This window comes from Centruroides vittatus, unplaced genomic scaffold, assembly GCF_030686945.1.
Source record: "Centruroides vittatus isolate TY-2023 unplaced genomic scaffold, ASM3068694v2 contig_717, whole genome shotgun sequence".
NCBI classification, from domain to species: domain Eukaryota; kingdom Metazoa; phylum Arthropoda; class Arachnida; order Scorpiones; family Buthidae; genus Centruroides; species Centruroides vittatus.
The window spans coordinates 1983497-2002565 of record NW_027122456.1 but is presented as its reverse complement, the minus strand read 5'-3'; the positions used below and the strand labels follow the sequence as shown (position 1 = coordinate 2002565).

At 28.8% G+C, this 19069-nt stretch overlaps 1 protein-coding gene across 1 annotated transcript in view; it reads right to left on the bottom strand.

Moving 5' to 3' along the window:
- Positions 1-1881: 1881 nt before the first annotated feature.
- The window catches only part of Lgr1 (Leucine-rich repeat-containing G protein-coupled receptor 1), a 132893-nt gene continuing 115705 nt past the window's right edge, over positions 1882-19069 (bottom strand). Inside the window, exons 3-10 of the mRNA XM_067276873.1 lie at positions 14612-14686; positions 12349-12426; positions 12199-12273; positions 10397-10462; positions 9275-9343; positions 4539-4613; positions 3552-4453; positions 1882-3393 (exon numbers count right to left, since the gene is read on the bottom strand). Coding sequence (XP_067132974.1) covers positions 2258-3393; positions 3552-4453; positions 4539-4613; positions 9275-9343; positions 10397-10462; positions 12199-12273; positions 12349-12426; positions 14612-14686 — 2476 coding nt within the window. The 3' untranslated portion in view covers positions 1882-2257. The remainder of the gene's footprint in view (positions 3394-3551; positions 4454-4538; positions 4614-9274; positions 9344-10396; positions 10463-12198; positions 12274-12348; positions 12427-14611; positions 14687-19069) is intronic.

Below are 19069 nucleotides of genomic sequence, written 5' to 3'. Positions count from 1 at the left end.
ATGGTTTCTTTGATATTATTGCACCACTTTAGGAAATGCCTACGTAGATGATAAAACTAATGTAACTACTAATTTGATTAGTTTCAATTAAGATAGCAAAATGATAAGAATGCTCTTTATTTTAAACAATTTTGATCGAGTTACATAAAATTATGATTGCATTATCATCTGAAACTATTATTAGACTGGAATCTCAATGGTTTTATGTAAGTTTAGTTTAATTTCATATAAAACTAACTGCTTGTACAAATTTGTTTAAAACCTGCACTAATCAAAAAGCCCCAAAATGGCGGCTCCGAAAGTAACGTTTGTGTCCTGACTTATCAATACTTATATAGACCTTGACAAACTGGAATTGTTTTTAGAGGTCAGGAAGTATTCTTTCCTTTTTCTTTAGAAATTATATTTACTCGAAAATATTCTTTAATGAATAGAGTGCATTTTTTTATTTTCGTATATATTTTTGTATATCGTATCCTTTAACATATTACCATTTTCTTCATTAATCTGAAATATGATGCTTGTTTTTAATCAGTTTAAAACATTTTAAAATTCAACGCATTAATTTTGATAAAAGGAGTTAGCCTATATATCATGTTCTAACAAATTTAACACATTTAGTTACATAAGATTAAATGGAATTGTTTTCAAAACCAAGATATAAAATAAAAAGTTAACCGATTTATATCTTATATTTCTTTGGTAAATATTTAACGATGATTTTTGTCGAATATTTTTCTTTTTATAAAATACAAATATTTCATATTCGGTTCATGTTCTAAGTCAATTTACTCAATAGTTTTCTTTTTAGAATTAGAAAAGATGAAACTGAAAAACTATTATCGTATTAGTTTCTGTATTATATAATCTGCTCAATATTCTGTTTCTTGTTCTTTTATTCTTTAGAATAAGTACTGTAAACTGTAAGTGATTAGATAAAATACAAAGTAATTCTAAACCTGTAAAAATTCTTATAATATTAAATTTAACCTTCCGAACGTGACAGTTATTTTTGATATGAAAAAGTCAATAGTGAGTTTGTTGTTTTGTTTTTTGTACATTTGAAACTTAAATTTCCATTTCTTAAAGCTTTGTTTTTTGATGAATTAAAGAAGAAATTAGATTTTTGTTTAAAATCTTTTTGAAATTTCAAAATTTATAAAATTCATTTAATGCTTTCAAATCATTTATATGTAAAAATTTCATTACTATAAATTTTAGTAGTCTCTAAACTAAAAATATATCCGATTATACAAGAAAATATTTAAAACAGTTTTGATGGTATCAAATTGCATATTTTATCTTTTAAGTCTTTACTACGTATACTTTATCAATTAATGAAGAATGATTTCAAGAAACAAAAGAGCACCGCAATAGATCTTTCATTTCTTAAGGGGAAACCGAAATAGACACACTGTTGATAGCTACTTCATTACAGGCATACATTATCTCAATTCACAACAGAAATTGCTACTTATTTATCTATACTGACCGAAAGCTGATTATTATCCATTCAGTGACTTGCATAATAGAAATTTATAAGCTCATTTTTCTTCTAAAACAAAATCAATAGGACAACCTTAAGCTGAAAAAAATGTACTTTTATGTATGTGAATGTCTCGTGCTTTTAAATTTTACGCTATTGTAAATTTTTCATCTATTTTAAAACATTAAGATTTATAGGAGTAGGGTCTATATTACATTCTGTAACTTTTATAAAATAAAATATATATTTGGTTTTAAAGTAAAAATTTTAAATTGGTCAATTCGAAAAAAATAATTTTATATTATTTTTTGTATAGGTTTAGGTAAGCCATAATCAAATTATTAAATGAAACAAAACCATACAATATACGAATTATTTATTAACGTTATATCTTTACAGAATAGCTCAAAAAATCAGAAATTATAGTGACTTTAGAATAATTTCTCACCAAATAGAATCTCACTTGTAAAATTAAATGACATTTTCTATCTTCATGCCAAACAACCACGAAACTTTAAATATTTTTATTAATATTTTAAACAATGTTGACATTATAAATGTTAAATGATTAACTAAACGAATGACATGACAATTAGATTCCAAACTTGTTAGAATCTAAAGAATAAGGTTTTTTGAAGTAAAACAAATGTCATATTCTATTAACTTTGTATAAATCGCAGAAAGATAAATTAATCTACTTAAAGTTTATAATTTAAATATTCATATACAAACACAGAAAGAAGACTGTATGAAACTAAATTCAAGAGTAGTTTAAATTTTAGTCTCCGAAGAATCTCTACTAGGGATAAAACCTCCATTTTCTAAAGGCAAAATTCTATTAGTGATGATTACTTCATTGCTTGTGAAATATTTCTTTTGATCACACTCTCCTAATACACGTTTCAGTATTTCCTCTTGTTCGAGGCTATGGACATTCAATTTGGTGCAACTATTTTTTATGGGATGGGGAGAACCTTTATGAAGAGGACTGCTGCTTTCCTCTTCTGATGAAGGTGCGCTATCTTCACTGACAACACTTAACTGACGGCAATTATCTCCTGGTTTTCTTACGGATCCTAAACGTACTACTTCGCAGGAGGATCCGTCAATTTCTGGGAGCATATCGATTGTAGATGAAACACTTCTTGTGCCATCATCATAAACAGGACCGTCATCTCCTCTGCACTTTCGATCGCCTCTACCTCTTTGGAGGCACAAGGTACCTGTTCTGATTCCACGATTGCACGTGTAGGTCCCCTTGTACCTCATGGCACGTTTGGTGCAGAGACCATAACGACTGAGCAAAATGAAGAAGTCGCGACGGTACTGCTTCGTGAGGATGGCATAAAGAAAAGGATTGGCGCATGAATTGAGCGGATAAAAAAATACCAATAAAATTTTAGATTTGGTGACATTGATAAGTGGATATCCGGCGATAGCCGTTAGACCAAAGAACGCTATCGGTGCCCAACAGGCAAAATCTGTAAATACTAGCATGGCCATTCTTTTAGCTACAGTTTTGTCATTTGCTGTGGCTCTTGATTGTTGTCGAGTAATAGATAAGTACATTTTCCCGTAACATTGACAAATAAGGAGAAATGCAAGTCCATTGATGGTCAGTAACGTAGTGAGATAGGTTAAATCTGAACGAGTTTTGTTTTCCATTGGGAGACATATACTAGTTTTAGCGTAATCACTAATTCCTACGAGAGGTAAACTCGCCATTGTTATGGCATAAATCCATCCACAAATCATTATCTTTGCAGCCATTCCTAGTCGTAATCGTTTGTTGAGATGTATGGCATAAGTAATCGCATACCATCGTTCTAATGTAATAACCGTAAGAGTAAATATAGATAATTCACTGGCAAATACTGTCAGGAAACCGGCCACTTTACAACCAGAACCTGTAAATATTAATATTTAAAACATTACTTTTTACGGTCAAAATATGAATTAAATCTTAATTCATTAATAAAGCAATTAATTATAATAATTAAAGCTAATATATTGTTGCATAAGTTATATATATATATTTAAATTTTATCACAATATAAGTACTTGCCGTGCTGCCAATCTATGGCATAATTGAAGTATACTCCAATAGTATATACGTCCATCGATGCTATGATTAGAAGATAAAAGCCCATACAAAGGTCAGCAAATGCTAAATTACACATTAAAAACTTGGAAACGCTCATAGTAAACCTGGTACTCATCAATACTATCATGACAGCTAAATTACCCAAGACAGCAGCGATTAATACAAACCAGACGGCCACCCTCAGACCAACATTACCCATGACATCTTCACAAGGATTAAAAGCATCGGGTGCGGGATAGCATCTTACGTCTCTATAATTTTTAGCTAAATTTCCACAAAACGCTTGAATTTGAGTCTCTGGAGGTAATGAGACGGTGGTTGGATAAAATATTCCAATCTCAGTATCGTCATAATTTTTACCCTTAACCCCGTCCGGTTTAGATTTAGAAACTCCAGAAACTATATCTCTTAGAACTTCTACTGATCTGTAGGAAGTCGTATTTCCGGATAACAGATATACGAAGTGACCATAAGGATTTTCGGATATGGAAGAATAATTTATATCTTTGGATGCTTTGTTCGAACTACGCAATTTACGATATAATTTTTGTATATTATAAAATAAATTGTTTTCTTCCGTAGCTGTATCCGAAGGATTTACAGTAGTTGTGACGTGAGAACAATATTTTCTTTGAGTATCTTCTTTTAATTTTTGATATTTTGCATATTCTTGAGGAGCGTGAGTATCGGGAAACTTAAAGGCGCAACAATGATAAGGATAAGTAAGATATGCTTCTTTAATATATTTAAAATGATATACTGAAGGAAAAACTTTCAATGTCACAGTGTCCATTAGTTTTAGAACTTCAAGTTCTTCTAAACCTTTAGTTGGAAGTTTCATTATTGCGGTTTCTGATAGATCTCTAAAAAAATATTTAAATAAAAGAATTATTTAATATTTTTATATAAATATATCACAATTTCTTTTAAAAGTCCTGAATATCTTACAATTTCCTTAAATTTTGTAAACCATTAAAGGCGTCGTCTTCGATTGTCTTTAGTTTGCGATTTCCTTTTAAACTTCTGGAATTAAATAAATTATATTATAAACACTTATAACATAATTAAATATTTAATAATTTAATAATTTTGTCAGCTATTATGTTATAAAGACGAAAACTGAAGATATTTGCATAGAAATTCAAAAATAATGAATTAACACAATATATCAAGAATGATAAGACCCAACGGGTTAAATGATTACGTATAATTAGAAAAGCTCATATTTCTAGTTAATTATAATATTTGATTAGCAAGATAATTACATCTGAAAAACATGAAATATGAGTAAGTGATTCTAACTAGAAAGTTTAAAAGCAATTCTAAAAGTAACTTCAATTTATTAAATATCTTTTATTTTCAATGAAAAACTTTAAAAAAATACTAAAATAGTATGTTTGAGATTACAAATTTATACAATAACCTCTTACAATTGAGACCTTGTGGATAATTATTGCCTTTAGAAAGATGCTAAATAATCTTTATTCAATATTATACTTCTTTCTTTTTTACAATATGCATTTCTGCCAAATAACTAGCTTGGCCCTCTTCAGTTGTAAATTAAACTGTTTACATATAAAAAATTTTTGGCTGTCTTCTTAATTTTTTTCCTTAATATTGTTTCAAGTTTTTTTCCAAACGTTATTAAAAAAACATTTATTTATTTTATACATAAATTCCTAAAAACAAAGGCTTTACAGGCTAGTTAAGTAAATTTTTAACATTATTTCGGTATTAAGAAAAGAAGATGCAATGTTGTTATTTTTTATGAACTGGTTGTACATATCATTTAGGCTTCCCAAATTTTGTTTTCTCTCCATTGAAATAAATTGTGTCGGTTCATCGTCTAGTTCTTCAACATCAATGTCATTGAAGTAAACTTTTCTTATTTCACTTGTATACTCCGACACATTCTTTTCATTTTCAACTTCTGCAAAAAATATTTTGTTGATTTTTTGATATTTTTTGCATTTTGTATCAATTTCGCTACAAATTTTGTCACAAATAACATAGAATGTATTTATTTTAAGATCTTCTTGACCGGTTAAATTGATATTTTCATGTGTTTGATTATCATCAAAAATTCGTCTCCGTTTTCTAGGTCTTTCTTGAGTATTAACTTGAGTATTCTTGAGTATTATTGTCGAATAAATGAAAAAAAAATGTTTACGTTACTTGTTACAATAGCAACTTTAGTTCAAACGAACGAACAGTGAAGAGTGAATATGCATGTCCAATATGCGTATTTGGAGTTATCACATATACAGAGGAGTCGTGCACACTATACTCTGGTACAGTATGTAGCACTTAATCCGAGTTTATTACTTTATAAAATATTTTTAAAATATTTTTATACATTTTTTAAAATTTATTATTATTTTTTTCCTGTATTGAAGCATTCCCTCTGAATTTCATGTCCTAGACATTTATCGTATTTGTCTATTGGTTAATCCGGCACTGCCTAAGACTTAAAAAAATTAAAACTAATAAATTTGAACAATTTGCTAGAAATGGTAATAATTTATTTCGTTTATTAAATAATATTTCTAAAAATTGAGATTCATTTTTCAGTCTAAAATTTATTAAACTTCTCAAGAAATACTAGAAAAAAATGGAAAAAAATCATTGAAACTTAGATTGAAAATATCGTAATAAATCCTGTATTCGTCGAGGTATTCACAATTTTTATTATAGAAATCGAACATGTTTTTATGTTCAAAAATCGAAAAAATTTAATCTGGTCGAAACTAATATATATAGTATATGTATGGAATTCAGGCAATCTATGGAATATTTAGATGTATTAGACAATCTATAAAACAAAAAGTTTATTTTTCACTTTGCCTAGGCATTCCATAAAATACACTAGGAATTCTACGAAATGTCTGTGATTCATTAGGTAAGTATGTAGAAGAAAATATAAGTATATAATGATAATCATTAGGCTACATTTTATTTAATATCTGTAAAAATAGAACATGAAATAACTATAATCGTTTCGAAAATATTATTCATTGTTCTCTCTATTTATTACAAAATGCAACACTATGATGACATCTCAAAACTTTTCTTTTCAGGCAAAAGAATTTTAGGTTCTAGCCTGAAATTGTTGTTTAATTGCTGCTGACCCGAGAGACATTTCTTTATCCTTGGGTACGTAATTTAACATTAAAAGAGCCTATTTATACACTGTGAACTGTAATTTTGAGTATAGCTGTTTCAGAACACTTTGTTTGATACCGGTTGATAAAATCCGTCATTTGTCATTTTTATTACAATAACCAAAATGTTGGAAGCAACCCATCCATCTTTATTTCTGAGACTGGAACACGAACTGTAAAACCTTGTTCAACGGACGGAAACTTATTTTTAAAGAGCTTTTTCATTTTCTTTTCTTGAAATTCCAGATTTATTTTTGAATTTTGTCTGCAACTAAGAGATTTCTTATTTTTAAAAAGAGAACAAGTAGTAGATGCATCAAATCTTTCTTCCACAAATCAAAAAAAAATTTTCATAGATGGCATGAGTTCAGATCAGGGCACTGATGATCCCTACTAGTTGATTTTAGACATAATAAATGAAGCGTTGATTCATGGGTTGAAGCTGAAGATTTAGGGATTGTGTCTTCAAACACGGACTCACTTTCTCTTTATACTCATTTTTCTTCTCAGCATCAGTACAATCTAAATTAATGTCTTCAATCTTTCTTCTTTTGTTGCGTTCAACACCATTTTGGATTGTGATGAAGTGTTCAAACTAACCTTTATTTTGCAGCCGATCAGTGACTCGTGTAAAGATCTTTTGAATGGTAGGCGATGTTCTTCATTAACTGGTTGAACCACAAACCTTCACTCTGATTGAAGATTATTTTTATCCTGTATCCATGTTGTTATCTTATTTTCTATACCTTAGTTTGCTCTTTCTATGCTCCCTTGGCTTTGATTAGGCACAGTTTTCGGCTCAGACCAGTAATCTTTCAAATTAGAGTTTTGTTTAGAAACTCTCCTCCGTTATTGTACTGAAGCACCACGAAGAGCATATGTATCAAGTAAACCATATGCTACTTCCTCATTTCTCTTGGATTTAAGAGCTCTCAATACCGCAAACTTTTTAGGTGGTCATAATAAATTAAGATCACTACTAGAATAAGTTTGAAAATCTATCAGGTTCACTGGATATCGAGAATTAAATTCTTATGAAATCGGGGGTTTTTTCTATGGTCCGATATCTTTCTGTTTCCGTTGACAGGATTTACACAGCTGCTAGAAAAGTTTTATATCATGTCGAATAATACCGTATTAGCATACTTAATCAATAGTTCTTTCAGCATCCTATCTCCACCATGACCAACAGAAGCATGAAACATGACTCTGTATTCAAAAATATATTGAATATAGAGTCTCATATCAGTCCTCTTTTCGAGAATGTTGTCAGCGTGTTCACTGTATTTGGTATTTGTTCGCTTTTTTTGGCCAATGATTACAATTTTCAATTTTTTAATAATAATAATCTATGTCCTAATAATAAATCAAACAATACTGAAGACGGCTCAAGTTATTTTTCTCAAAATTTCTGTCTGGCAAGGAAAATGACGACACTAAAATTTTTGAAAATTGTTTTCCGAAAGATGGTAGACCATAATGGACAGGAAAGATTTTCCGTATTAAGCAAAAGAAATTGTTCTGATTATGCAACATAGTACTGCTTGAGAAGATAGGGTGTTAAGCATTATAAAGAAAAACAAAATTGATGTCATAAATTGTTTACAGAACGATGGGAGATTGTTTTTTTTTTTTCTGCTTACTTGTAAGTTGCAGTGGGTTCAATCAATACTAACAAGCCAGGCCATGAATTACAAATTCTTATCACTCGAAGAAAGCCAAGGCTATCACTAGGAATTACAAAGGAATCTTTTTTAAATCCAAACTGTATCTGGGTTGTTGTATACCTATAAATATATTGTATATGTAATGTAACTTTATTCTAAATGGAATCTCATCATTATTGGTAATGAGATTTCCATTTCCTTTTTCTAACTCTCTGTAAAACACTTGCATCATAATGTTTTTGCAAGTATTTTTACATTTCACAAAATTCAACAGATTTATGAGACGCCGTTGAAGAACTTGCGTCTGTTACTCTGACAGTTAATACAGAAATTTTTATGTATTAATTTCAAATAAATGCTGAATCTAGCCAATGTTTTGCTATAGCCTATTTTAAAACCGTTAATTTTTAAATTTTTTCTATTCCTAACTGAAAAATAGATAACCTTAAAGGAACATTTATAAAAATAGTATTTAAGTTATCTATCATTACAAGACGAAAGATGTATACTGTTCGTTTCATACTTTGCCAGCAGAGCACCCTGTATCCTATAAAATGCCTAGGCAAAACTTATTTATTTCAGACTTTACCGACTGTTTTTAGGCATTGTATACAATTCCTCAATTTCATATTTTTCCGGTAACATATAAGTTATAAATGACAATAAACGATAATCTTGCTTATTAAACCAATGAATGAATTAGAATATAATTAATAAAATGCAATGGCAAATCATTTGTATATTACTTACTCATATTTTTGTAATTACAGAGTTTAAAATGTAAATAAAAACTTGAAATTCAATAAAAATGCGTTAAAAAGTAAATTTTTAGATATTTAAAATAAGCATTTCTTACAGTTTGGCGATATTAGATCCGTGAAATGCCCAATCTTCAATGATTTCTATTGCATTAAAATCGAGATTCCTGTTAAACAAATTTTAAAAATCATTTTCGAATAACAGAAAATTAATATAATATCAATATAATACAATGTGCTATAGACTATTTAATATATAAATTAATCTTATTATTTATATTAATAGTTTCAATTTTCTTTCTTATAAATTGGCATTACTTTCTTAAGGTTGCATCATTGTTAACAGTTTATTTATAGAAGCTTAATACGTGTTTAAGTAAATTCTTAGAAATTATTTTATTCAATACTAAAATATATTTTTTGAAATTGTATTTAAAAATATTTATTTATGAATATGAACATTTATTTAGAATTGTGTTGTAAATCTAATTATTATGCCTTTGTGTCCTTTCTATCTCAATTTAAATTTAATTTGTATACTAGTACTTTTTATATATTAACAGGACTTATTATACTGGAAAATATGGATGCAGATATTTAGTCTTACAGATCAAAAATAATGTCCTTTATTTAGTTCACCTGAACACGTACACTTTAAACTTGTGTTTCGGACTTGTTCGTTCCTCCTCAGCAGACCTTTAAACGACACTTTAAATTTTGTATTTCCGAACTTCTTTACATTTCCAATTAAAACTAGGATCCACAGCAACCATACAATTTGACGCATACAATTTGACGTAAAGGAGAGATGGGAAAGAATTAGAATAGAAATTAAGTAGAAAAGAATAAACAAAAAGAAGAATGGGTCAAATTGTATGGTTGCTGTGGATCCTAGTTTTAATTGGAAATGTAAAGAAGTTCGGAAATACAAAATTTAAAGTGTCGTTTAAAGGTCTGCTGAGGAGAAACGAACAAGTCCGAAACACAAGTTTAAAGTGTATGTGTTCAGGTGAACTAAATAAAAAACATTATTTTTGATCTGTAAGACTAAATATCTGCATCCATATTTTCCAGTATAATAAGTCCTGTTAATATATAAAAAGTACTAGTATAAAAATTAAATTTAAATTAAAATGTGTTGTAAATCGTTTATGGACTTAATTTTAAGAATTATATTAAAATATTTTTATAAATTCTTATTAAAATGTTTATTCACATACATGATTTCTGCTTGAACTTTGACTGACATTGTTGATAGATTTCGTATTTTGTTGCTATCGAAGTCACTAGAATGAAAAGGAAATTGTGATGAAATCTTAAACTATACATGAAAAATTTCAAAATGTTTTAAAATCACTTTCTATAATTTTTCTAATTTCTAAACTTTTTGAGCAAACAATTCCTAAACTTTATGAAATACAAATATTTCTATTTAGTATTTAATGCAATAATAATTATTATTTTTAATAATCTAATTTAAATTTAGTCATTTTAAACACTGTAAAACTTAAATTGGCAGAATTCAAATAAAAATATTTTAAAAATGGAAAACTTTCCTTAAAAAATAGATGCTTAGAAAGTAAAATTTTAAAATATGTGCATGACTACGAATTCGTTGACATGAATTAGTTATATTATACGAATGTTTTACCGCAATTATTTTTTAATTATTAAAATTACAGAGAAATTTTATATTTATTTCTTATATTTATAATTTAAATTATTTAGTTTCATATACTTTATTAAATTAAACTTTTATAACGCGATAATTTTTCAATCATTCGAATTTTTCAGTAAAAGTTTAGTGATTTATTTTGATGATTTTACTAAAATTTTACCATAGTATCAGTATGAATGATAAAATATATCTATACACATGTTTACGATTTTATGGTATATATTTTAAAATTATTAAAATTAGTCAAAATCGCTGGATTGATACGAAATAAATCAAAACTTTTCCTCATTTTGACAGTGATAAATGTTCAAGATTCTAAAATGTGCATTTATCAGTGGCTCAACTTTAAAACTGTCAGCCGTTTTCTTCGGTCAAACAATCACGTCTTCAGTACAATGAAAAAAAGTAAAATGGAGAATGGCACGACCTCTGAATTGGAAATTTCTTTCGGAAAAGAACTAGTTAGAAAAGATCTTTAAAATGAAAGACAAGTCATGTAAAAAATTTGCAAAGAAAGGAACAAACAATACATGAAAAAGGACGAGTAGGAAAGGAAATTCTTCGTTCACATTGTATTTTTTTTTTTTTTTACATTTTCTTTTTATCATGTTGGTATTACACATTTCTTTTATTGTATTTTATTTTTAACGGTTTTATCAACTAATCGAAGTAAAAATATATTTATTGATTTATCTTCTATATTTATCAGGTATTTGATTAACTCAAAGGTTCTCAACCTTTCTTGCCAATGGACTCCTTTACATTATATATAACACGCCAACCCCTTCTTCATCAATACAAAATAAGAATAAAGTACATATAAGATGAAATAAAAAAAAATTTACTAAAATTTAAAGATATATCAAATGAATATAAGTTATTTTTAATTATAATAAATTTGTCCACCGATCTTCATTAATTTATTGACCCTATAAATAAATCTATCGACTCTTGTAGGGTCACTAGTGATCAGGTTGGGAACACCTGGATTAATTGTCGTATTAATTTCACACGATACAGCTTAATTATCTTAATAAATGAAAAAGAATGAGAAATTTATAAAAGAAAAATTGTTTAAAGTTCTATTATTTTAATAGAAATGAACTGAATTAAAATTAAAAATTTTGTTGTACTTTTATAACGAATTTGATTTGATGGCAGCTTTGTTAAATTGTAATTCAGTTTCCTAGAAGCGAGTTGTAAATAGATAATTTTGAAAATTAAGCATTTAATCAATCAATAACTGGCTAAAGATTAAAAAAAAATCAACAAGTAAACGTAAGTGAAAAGTAAATATTAAAATTTCAAAATAATTATAAGAAGTGATTTAGAAAGTTTGCTTACATCATGGAGATGATGTTTTTGGTATGAAGGGAATGCATATTTGGAACTATTTCTAATGCTGACTGAATAATAACTCTGTAAAGTAGAAATTTTATTAAAGTCAATTTTAATTAAGTTCAATTTTAATTATAATTGAAAAAAATTACTTACAAAATTTTAAAATTTGGGAGATATCCATGAAAGACACCATCAGGAATTACAGTCAGCAACGGAGCTTGTTTAATATATCTATAACATTGAGATTTGTAACATATAATTTGCGTTGCATCTATTATATATAAGGCAAAATTAAGTTATATGAACTGCAATTACATATGATTTATTACATAAATATAGGATAAATTCTGAAAATTGTTTATTGAGCTTTGATTTAATTTTTTGATTATGTCATTTTATGTAGTTTTATTTTGTCTTATATAATTACAGTTTGAAATATATAATTATTGTTGGTTTTTAATAACATTAAACTAAAACATAAACTTTACACTCTTCAAAGACTGCGTTAATTTACACCACAGACTCTTGTACACCTTTTTACACACAGCCGTTTTTTGTTATCATTCAAACGTTTTCGGTTATTTTTAATAACCTTTTTCAAGAACCGTTACAATCGAATGCGGTCGTAAATTTAAACAAACGTCGCCAATCATAATGGAACTTTTTGAAATGGTTCTATTCGCGATCTCCCAACGGGAGATTTACAAACCAAAAATTATAAAAATATATCCTTAACTGATTCCCCTGCTTATCCGTTGTTATACCTACTATACTTGTATAACACCCATATGATTCTTGCAAATCGCAGCTGTACCTGAATTTCCTTGCCTGTTACAGTGCTTACTAGATATCGCGTTCGTATACATATCTGCTTTAGCTGGTTTTCTTATCTGGCGCTACCTTTCCTTCGTTACAACACGCTGTTTCTCCATGCCGATGAGATCTTGCTGGCTTCCCTGAAGTTAATGGCCTGCCCTTTGTAGCTGGTTTTGAAGATATTCCATGCTTCTGCATACTTGAGATGTTTTTGCTGTATACTTTTTGTATGAGCTTTGCTTTATCCCAATCTGCCTTTACTTCTTGTTGGTCTGCCAAAATATACGTTGCCAGGGCGGTGTTATGATGTTCGAGTCTTATGTCTCTTTGGTGCTCGGTTAGTCTTTCTTTAAGGGATCTTCCTGTTGCTCCCACGTAGTATAGTTCGTTTTGTCGTCTATTATCTATTACCGGGATTTTGTACACCCCTGGAATGAGGTGGTGTACAAAATCCCGGTAATAGATAATAGACGACAAAACGAACTATACTACGTGGGAGCAACAGGAAGATCCCTTAAAGAAAGACTAACCGAGCACCAAAGAGACATAAGACTCGAACATCATAACACCGCCCTGGCAACGTATATTTTGGCAGACCAACAAGAAGTAAAGGCAGATTGGGATAAAGCAAAGCTCATACAAAAAGTATACAGCAAAAACATCTCAAGTATGCAGAAGCATGGAATATCTTCAAAACCAGCTACAAAGGGCAGGCCATTAACTTCAGGGAAGCCAGCAAGATCTCATCGGCATGGAGAAACAGCGTGTTGTAACGAAGGAAAGGTAGCGCCAGATAAGAAAACCCGCTAAAGCAGATATGTATACGAACGCGATATCTAGTAAGCACTGTAACAGGCAAGGAAATTCAGGTACAGCTGCGATTTGCAAGAATCATATGGGTGTTATACAAGTATAGTAGGTATAACAACGGATAAGCAGGGGAATCAGTTAAGGATATATTTTTATAATTTTTGGTTTGTAAATCTCCCGTTGGGAGATCGCGAATAGAACCATTTCAAAAAGTTCCATTATGATTGGCGACGTTTGTTTAAATTTACGACCGCATTCGATTGTAACGGTTCTTGAAAAAGGTTATTAAAAATAACCGAAAACGTTTGAATGATAACAAAAAACGGCTGTGTGTAAAAAGGTGTACAAGAGTCTGTGGTGTAAAACATAAACGTTAAATTTTTTACTACTTTATAGAAATTTGTGTTAAAATATCAACAAAACAAATTATAAATGAATTATGATGAATAAAAAAACTAAATTTTTTAAATTTTTACTAAAAACACATTTTGTTTCCAAGCTCAAACCTGAATTTTTTCATATAATTTTTATTTAAAGATAAATAATGCCAAGTTTTTTTATATTAAGATACTAATTCAGACATTAGGCCTTCATACAAAATAATATTTCATTATAGACATATTGATTGTTTCCAGATTATACTTTAGTCATTTTTTTTAGATTTTTAATTAATTTAAAGTAACTTCTATAATTAATTCTTAAATTTTGTGTATTTTTTAATTGACAATCAAAATCATTACTGTAATTATTATAATTAAATGAGAATATTTTCCTTCATAAAAAAACTTACATTGTCCTGAGTAAAGGAAGTTTGGAAAATGCTCCCGGTTGAATGAAACGAAACTTCTTTACTGATTCCAGTAAACTTTAATAAGAAATAAGAAGTATAAATATTAAAAACTATTATTAGAATTAATTCGTATAACTCGATGGTATTCAAATTGTATTCCACAAGAAATCATCAAGAGTTGTAATTTTCATTTTCATTACGAAAGTTGCTTGAAGGTTTCTTAAGGAACACAGTTTGAATGTCACTGATATAACTTAAGAGAGAAAAGCATGAAACTTATAAACGAAGTGCTTTAGAGAAGCGACGAGCATTTTCTGGATGCAGGCCGTATGTTTTAGGTGGCCGCATGAATTTTTTCTTACAGTTGCAGGCTTTAAGTCTGCCGAGTATCAACATACACCATGTCTGTATGATAAATACTAAAATAAAACATGATAATGACATACAAACTAGTAATAGTTTATTTCGTTAGTTTATTTTCATATTTTCACTGATTAAATTTACTTTGAATGTTCTTAGTCACGAATATCAGGTTAATTAGGATTAAATAATGGCACATGTCAGAAAACAAGAAAATAGAATTATGTTGCCAAAATTCGAGAGTAGCATGAGCCCGTGTGGCCGCGGATTGCTCATGACTGCTACAGAAGTAATTCTCGAAACATTACAAAAAATATATTCCTTGGAAAATATTTTACCATTAAAAACGTTTAAAGCTTAATTTTAAAGCAATATGATGTAGCCACAGTTATAACAAATATTAAAATGTATCATATAGTACTGCGGGGAAATTTGAATGATATATTTTTAAAAATACGTAGAAAATAATATAAAAAGTTAGCCAATTTCGGAATTTCCATTCATAAATATTATATGTTGATGAAAATGATGTGTTTTTTTAATGCATTAAAATTTTGTGTCCTCATAGCTTTACCATGAAGTTCTATTATCAAATAACAAAACAGTTCTGGAATATCACAAGAATTAACAAATTACTAACAATTTTTTAGAATTGTTCGAAGCACTTTGAAATTTAATTACGTGGTTCAAACCTGAATATGAAGAAACGGAAAAAGTAGAATCGATCAACATCAGCAGAAGATATACAGTAGAATATGGCTACAATGACTTTTATGGATATCAAGATGTTAACGGAACAACGCTTATGCAATAACACATAAATTTGATGTCTTATATCATTTTATAGGATATAATATTCATAGTAATATTTTAGTTAAGAAATACTTCGGCAAAATATTACTTCTAAGAAATTTGTCAAACTCTATAGTGGCAAGTAAGGGATGTTGAGGCTCAAACGCTACTTACTTTAACCTTGCCAAGAACGAGGAAAATTGACCTTGAAATATTCTGCAAGACGACGAGATCTATTTTCTTTTGAGACCTTTACGATAGTAAATACTTTTAACTATCACATTTAATGGATGGCCAATGGATTCTATTTATGTTATAAAAAAAGAAAGCCATTACATTCGTTCAAAATAACGATTTGGTGTAGATTTACGCTTTCATCTTATCGAACCATTTTTTTAAAATACTCTACTGGATACCTCAATTTTTATAACTTTTCAAAGCTACCGAGACACGCTGACGAATGTTGTAATACCAAATTTACAGCATCGAGAATGCCTAGAAACAATTGTTTTTATGCAAGGCAGGGAGTCTCCACGTATCGATCATTCTGTCCAACAACTGCTGCGACATCTTACAAAAGAGAGAATTACCAGTTGGTCGTTTTCTATCGACATGCCAAACTCGTTATTTCCTTCTCGTGATCCCACGACCTTCAGATTTAGAACTGTTTTGCAGAAAAAATGAATATCGCTTTACCGCTTTACTCACTTTAAGGCTGAAAAAACGGTTTCATACAAGACCGCCCAAACAGCAACAGTCGGTAATTTAGCACACTGTCACATGCTCTTAATTGCTGCTCTGCAACAACGGAATTGACATTTAATAGTCTTTCCAGCAATATTAATAAAACTTTATCATGTATTACCAAACTGTGAATTATTATAGACCAATTACAGATATTATCAGAAGTTTATAAATATGTAAGAGGAAGAAAGGTAATATTTCCTAGAGCCTCTTATTATCAAATATGTCGGGATAAAGATATAGAAGTGGGAGACATGTTTGATTTTGAATAAAACTACTTTCTACAATTGACTGACGCTGGAAAATATTTTTTAGAAAGGCCTATATATTAAAATTTTACACCAATCGTTTTATTAAATTCTATATATGAATAGAAATAATAGGCTGTATAAAAGAATTTAATTGTTATCTTTCAGTGTGATTCAAAACTTAAATTTTATAGATAAAATTCTCTTTCAAATTTGAATTATGAAAAAGCCGAATTTAATTTTTATGAATAGTTCAAATGAGGATTCTCTTTGATTGGCATGAGTAATAAATGGAGTTTATCGTATTTCAAGCTCTTGTAATAGACAAAACTGAAATTCGCTATACGTCCTGTAGTTTATTCACATCTCAGGAAAAATGTTTAACCCAGCTGAAATTCAAATATCTGAGATTCTATAAAGATTCAAGATGTTTTAATAATATCGGGATAGAGTGAACCTTTGTTACTGAATTAAATGATTTTATACTTGCTGTTTTCTGTTACGTTTAAATCTTTATATAAATATTCCTATTATACAGAGTGTTAAAATCAAATTAGCCTACTAATGTGATCAGTTTTGTTTATTATAATAAGGAATAATTTTTAAAATTTTGTCTCTTTTCGTCTTGCAGATAGCAAAAGGGCTTTTCTCATATCCGTCATAGGTTTGTCCAGATCCACAGTAACAGCTGCATATCCAGGTCAACAGTAGACTGATGTTTGTTGACCTGATATGCAGCTCTGGATGTGAATGGACCTGGATGACGGTAGGAGAATCGCTTACAAGAGATTCTTATAATAGATAGACAATTGTTTTAAATGGACTCCGATACATTAAATGTTTTTATTGTAATTATTTTGGAAATCAAAATTATAGAAAAATGCAAATAATAATATTAATATCAGATATTAAATAAAATTTACCAGTTCAACAAGTAAGGCAATATCAATATAATTAGAAGCTCGAATCTCTATTATTTTTTGTTAATTCGTATAAAATTAATCAAAAATATATACAGAGGGAAATATTGAAATAGTTTGAATATTATGCGTTAAATATATTCCTTTAAATTATTTTATTATTAATACTATTAATGAAATGAATGTAATTTGGACTTTACGCAACATCTCAAATTTGTAATTATTATTGCCTTACTGTCCTTATTTAGTTTCTTATTATATATTTTGTCAACTTGGACATTAATTATTAATAGGACAATTATACTGGTGTTAAGCTTTTACGCAAGAATTGAGGAAAAAGTTCTTAAAGAAAACAGACTTCCTTTATTAAGCTACCTGTCTTAAAGAAAATCTGTTTTCTTTAAGAACTTTTTCCTCAATTCTTGCGTAAAACTTAACACCAGTATAATTGTCCTATTAATAATTAATGTCCAAGTTGACAAAATATATAAGAAATCTCAAATTTGTATTCTCACGTATTTTGGTACGCTTCATTTTTTTTGAGATTTTTGAGTTTGGTAAATTCCAAGTTTTTCTCTTTTTATCTATTTATTCTATGAATAACAAATATTTGAATTTACGCGAAGAACGTCATTAATATCTGTCAAACAGTTTATTATTTGTATTAAAGGAAAATAACATATTTGGAGACCCTAAACGTCAAATAAATACCGGTTTCTTTGAATATTTAATATTTACAAATAAAATTTAATGTTTAATTATATTAATTTGAGGCCTGTTAAGTTTGGGGCAAGCGTTTAATTTGCTCGTGGAATCATCCTTTAATGATTTGTATATTGACATTCCTAACATTCTTTACGCTAATAATGAAATTTAAAACTGAAAGTTAAAACAATTGATTAAAAAATTATGACAACATTTTGATTACTAATTTCTGATTATAATAAATTATATTTTTGATATATTTTATAAGATTAATCGAAATATAATGATTTCGATAACATTATCCATTACTGTAAGCAGATATAGTTTCTTTTATTAGTGATTGCTTATTCAAATACTCTCTCTTTCTATAGAAATTCTTTGGGTTCTTCGTTTTCAGAATCACTATTTTCCAGTTCTACACGAATTCCTTGTTTCTGCCAGTTCTTGAAGGTCGTCGTTGGTAAGGCTCTCACCAGAAACCTGCAGTAACTCCTCAATATCCTGCTCGTTCATATCTCCTAGTCCTGCTGCATTAGGTTTGCATTTGATTAGGTTTACAATTTGGTCAACCTAACCAATGCAGCAGATAGGCTCTTCTGGTTGAGAATTCTTGGATACCTTCAGCCATAACTTCTTCCACACTTTTTTCGTGCATTTATCAGTTAATTCTTGCCAAGCAAAGTCGATAT